The sequence below is a fragment of the Triticum aestivum genome, chromosome 3D, assembly GCF_018294505.1.
Source record: "Triticum aestivum cultivar Chinese Spring chromosome 3D, IWGSC CS RefSeq v2.1, whole genome shotgun sequence".
Taxonomy (NCBI): Eukaryota; Viridiplantae; Streptophyta; class Magnoliopsida; order Poales; family Poaceae; genus Triticum; species Triticum aestivum.
In genome coordinates, this window is record NC_057802.1 from 434,549,930 (window position 1) to 434,554,886 (window position 4,957).

At 54.8% G+C, this 4,957-nt stretch overlaps 1 protein-coding gene across 1 annotated transcript; it reads left to right on the forward strand.

The window, feature by feature from the left end:
• Window positions 1-1,182: 1,182 nt before the first annotated feature.
• LOC123079423 (probable nucleoredoxin 2) lies at window positions 1,183-4,440 on the forward strand (the record flags this gene model as incomplete). Its single annotated transcript, XM_044502194.1, has 3 exons — window positions 1,183-1,557; window positions 2,849-3,325; window positions 3,468-4,440. Coding segments are annotated over 3 exons (1,479 nt in total), but the record flags the coding sequence as incomplete, so codon positions are not given.
• Window positions 4,441-4,957: the final 517 nt, after the last annotated feature.

Below are 4,957 nucleotides of genomic sequence, written 5' to 3' on the forward strand. Positions count from 1 at the left end.
CACCAACGAAGTCCTCATTGCCACAGACGTCGGATTCCATGTTGGCCCTTGCCAAACAACTGGCCAACCGTGAAGCAGGCGGCCAATCCAACTTTGAAGACCCCTAAAAACATTGGAGAAATGCGCAGGGTTGATGTCAACCAACGTCAACCAACGCCTCTTTAAAGAACACCGAACACCTGTCATCGACTTATCGTCACCATGTGGACACCTCCAGGGCCGCTCCGACTCCACGATGACACGGCGAGAGAAAGAAGAAACATGTCGAGCATGCCACAAGAAGCCGACAACCGAAGCCTTGTCGCAAGTCTGTCGAGCATGCCAGTGAGTTTCCCAGCGGTGCTTTGAACTCGCTTTCCCCTTTCTTGCCCTCTTTAAACTCCGGTGGATTCGGATGATTGTATTTTCGTTATTCAGTTATCATCACGAGAAGGGGTTATATGCCCGATTCAGCAGGAAAAAAATGTCACACGATTCGTCTGCAAAATTTCGTATGAGACGCACCAAACTTGAGTTGGTCTACACTGTTAGACGACGTTGGAGCTCCACCATAGTCGACACGCGCGCACTATGGTCGCGTACATGTCTCCCTGCTCCAGCGTTTCACCCGCGAGTCAGCTGCTGACAGTCACACGCGCACGCATCAGTTCCCCGATCCCACAGGTGGCCAAGCCAGCATTGATGACGATCTCCTAGGCCTCATCTAGTTTCCTGGACGGAACAGGGCCAGACTTTCGGAGCGACCGCGATCGATCGACACCCAAGCCCCCCCGGGCACCGGACATCACACGCACGACGCACCAATCCATCCATCCGCCCACTGTGACGACCACGCCCACGCCAAGGCAGAGAGAGAGAGAGAGAGAGAGAGAGAGAGAGAGAGAGTCCACCGCGTGCACGACCCACGGCACGGAGCAGCACACGTTGTAGGCTGCGATCGATTCCTTGACCCCCGATCGGACACGGAGTAGCACTAGCGTCGCGTCGCCCCCTTTCCCACCCCGCCGTGTCTGCCCACCTAGCGGCTAGCGCTCCGACTCCCACGTACTACCCCACCCGCCAACAAGATGGGATCCGGCTCCGCACCGTCGCCTCTGTTCGACAGCTGCTCCAACGCCTGATCTGAAAGGAACCGCTGCAACGGCCGGGCGGGCGCGCGTGGCGAGATGACGTGAACGCCAACGCGAAAAAGGGTTTGCCGTCTGCCTGCAGATAGATGCGGCGTCCCCGTTTACTTGCTTATTTATTGCTTCGGTGGCCGGTGAGGCGCGGGTCGGCGTAGCCGCTAGACTCGACTGTCGACTCGCAGTCACAGTTGCTGTTCTGAGAGCACAAAGCCGCCACCGCAGGCAGCTCCATACCGTCTTCCCGGTCTCCGTTACTGCTGCCATCCGGCGCGCGCCGCCGGGGATCAGGCGGCACAGGGAAAGTGCCGTGCCTGATCACAGGATACTGGACGTCGTTGCAGATCCTGAGATGGAGGAAGCGGATGGGAGTGGAGGAGGCATCCCCTCCGTGCTGCCTCTCGGCTCGCTCATCTCTCCTTCCGGGAACGAGGTGCTTCTCCACTCCATGCTCCGTGCTTCTGCTTCTGCTTTGCCTCGTTCTTGGGCTGCAGGTTTCTTTTCCTCTTGATTTCCTCTGAACAGAACGATTTCCTGCATGGGTTCGATTTGAGATCTCTTGGTTTTATCACGCAAGGGCAGGGTGGATATAACGGACAGGGAAATGGATAGTGCGTAAAATTCTTTCAAATAATTTTGTGTTAAATTCAGTCAGAACAAAAAATCTCGGTTTCTAACTAGCCAAGATCTAATTTAGCACTGGTTCAAGTTGGAACACTTTACGCCAAGGGCTTTCGGTGATCAGCTTGAACAATCGAAAACTTGAAGTTTTTTTTTCACTTTGCATGCTTTCACGATGAACTTCTGTCAAACAAGGCACAGCCTAGAAAAAATGAAGACGCTTATCTGTTCTTCCGTGCATGTTCTTGAGCTCCTTCGGCTAGCTCCAACAAGGGAATCCCTCCAACAAGTGCAAGCCTCTCACGCCTTTTTAATCTATAAAGAAGCCCAGCTTATGAATTCTTTTACAAGAAGCTAACTAAGCATCACAAACAAGATCAATATACGTTGATGTCACTTTTTACCTAGGAAATAACAGTATGAATTTTGGGCTACAAAACTGAACTTGTAATACTCAGAAACTCATGCAGTTTTCGGTTATTCTTTTTTGTACTCCCTCCGTTCCTGAATATAAGTCTTTTAGAGATCCAATATAGACTATATGTGAAGCATTGCGGGTGAAAAAGACTTACATTTAGCAACGGAGAAAGTAGAAGATTAATAATTTAATATACATGGCTACATACGTCGAGAATCAGAATACTTAGGCCCTGTTTGCCTGTTTGGTTCATAAGTCCTATGACTTTTTTTAGTCCCAACTTATAAGTCTAAGTCCCTAAAAAGTCCCTACCTCTACCTGTTTGGTTTCTGAGACTTAACATGAACTAAAAGACCATATTACAACTATAAGTCCTTATAAGACTCTCCTTAGGAGTCTTATTTCATAAGTACTTTAAGTCCTTATAAGTCCCTTCCGTTTGATTTAAATATGATTTACTTTTTTAAGTCCCTAAACCAATAAGTCCTGAAACAAACGCCCTCTTAGCTACCTGCCGACATGTGTCTATACAATCGGCTCACATTCGGTCTTCTTTTCCGGTGAACTATTCCTTTCCCCCCTCTCTCTCTTGCTTGCCATCATTTTGTTTCCTTTCTGTGAACGGTGATCATGACTCCGCCGGATGAAAACCAGCGACCACGTGTCCTCTAACTAATCTTCACAGGTGGAGCTCCCGGAGCTAGACGGCAAGATCATCGGCCTATACTTCGCCGCCAACTGGTACCCCAAGTGCGAGGCCTTCACCCCGGCGCTGGCCGCCGCGTACCAGCAGCTCAGGGAGCGCGGCGCCGGCTTCGAGGTCGTCTTCGTGTCGTGCGACGAGGACCGGCCGTCCTTCGAGCGCTTCCACCGCGCCATGCCGTGGCCCGCCGTGCCCTTCGGCGACCTCCGCTGCAAGAAGAGCCTCAGCGACATGTTCCGGGTCGAGGGCATCCCGCGCCTGGTGGTGCTCGCCCCGGGCGGCGCCGAGGTCGTCTGCCCCGACGCCGTCGAGCTCGTGCACCGCTACGGCGACCCGGCGTTCCCGTTCACGCCGGCCAGGGTGGCGGAGCTGGAGGCCGACGAGCGGAGCAAGTTCGCCTCCCAGACGCTGGAGAAGCTCTTCTCCGTCAGCCACGTCAAGAACGGCGGCGACGAACAGGTACTACCACCGAGTGTTGTTCTGCTGTAGAATGCGGAGGTGTGTGTGCATGGTGCCGAACGATCGTGAGCTAGCTCGCAAGCATCGCCATTGATTTTGCCATGCATCCAGCTGCTGGCCTCACCGTGGTTAAGGGCTGCAGGTCCCCATCGCGAGCTTGGTCGGGAAGACGGTGGGGCTCTACTTCTCGGCGCACGGGTGCGAGCCGTGCGCCAAGTTCACCGCGAGGCTGGCCGCCATCTACGGCAACCTGAAGGGCAAGTCGGCGGCGTTCGAGGTGGTGTACATCCCCATGGACAAGGAGGAGGACGGGTACGAGCGGTCGCGGCGCGGCATGCCGTGGCTGGCGCTGCCGTACGACGGCGGCGACGGCGCGCAGTCGCGGGCGCTGGCCAGGTACTTCGACGTGCGGGAGATCCCGACGCTGGTGGTGATCGGGCCGGACGGCAAGACGGTGACGAGGGATGGGAGGAACCTGGTGAACCTCTACTTCGACATGGCGTTCCCGTTCACGGAGGAGCAGGTGCGGCTGTTGCAGGAGCTGGAGGACGAGCAGGCCAAGGGGTACGCGCCGTCGCTGCGCCACGCCGGGCACCGGCACGAGCTGAGCGTCGTGTCGGAGAAGTCCGGCGGAGGGCCGTACGTCTGCTGCGAGTGCGACGAGCAGGGGTTCGGCTGGGCGTACCAGTGCATCGCCTGCGGCTACGAGATACACCTCCGGTGCGGCCGGGACGTGGAAGCCGGCGGCGCCGTGGGAGCTGGTCAGTAGGCCGGAGTACGGGACCGTATTGTACACCATTAATCTGAGTGTTGTGTGTGCGTGCTATGGGAAATGTCATGTTGCTATTCTCAGGTCCGATGATGGTACTAGAACAGACGAGAAATGCCCAGTGTGGACTTGCTCTTGGCAAGTCTGATACTAGAATAGACGAGAAAGGCGCAGTGTAGCTTGGTTTGGGCAACTTTAACCGATCCCAAAAAATAGAGCAGGATCCGCCGAGGATATCCAAGGTGGACCCTCAGACCGGACCGCCTTATTCGGACCGTGGAAATCATCATACAATGTGGTCCTATATTGGTTCATGACGCGATCTGAACGTACTTTCTTCCACAAATCCAAGACAGACGTGAAGAGCTTCATGAGAGTCTGCACACAGACATGTAGGACTCCGACACCCTCCGCCCACCCAAAACACTTCCCGAACTCTGCGCCTTCATCATCCCCATTTTCTCTCCTTTCTTCTTTCTCTCTTGCCTTCGCCACCACTCCACCACCAGGCCACCATGCCACACATCTGCCGGAACTGTACGTCTCCGTCACCTCCAGCGTTTCAGCCGAGCTCCACCCCGCTTCTTCTTCATCGTCGTTCAACCCCTGTCCTCCGACCGCCCCGCCAGGTACCATCCGTTGGTGTACTCACCATGCCCGACAACTGTTCGAGGAATTGCCGGAGCTAAAAACAGTTTTCCCTTCTTCTTTCTAGTAATGGATTTCGATTTGGAGTACATATACGAGTGCTATATTGAGTCGTCCGACGGGTCGTCCGACGAGGAGGAGTACTCGGATGAGATGGCGATGATGCAGGCGGTCCTTGAAGACGTGGAGCGTGTGGAGGAGCATGTTCTCAATTT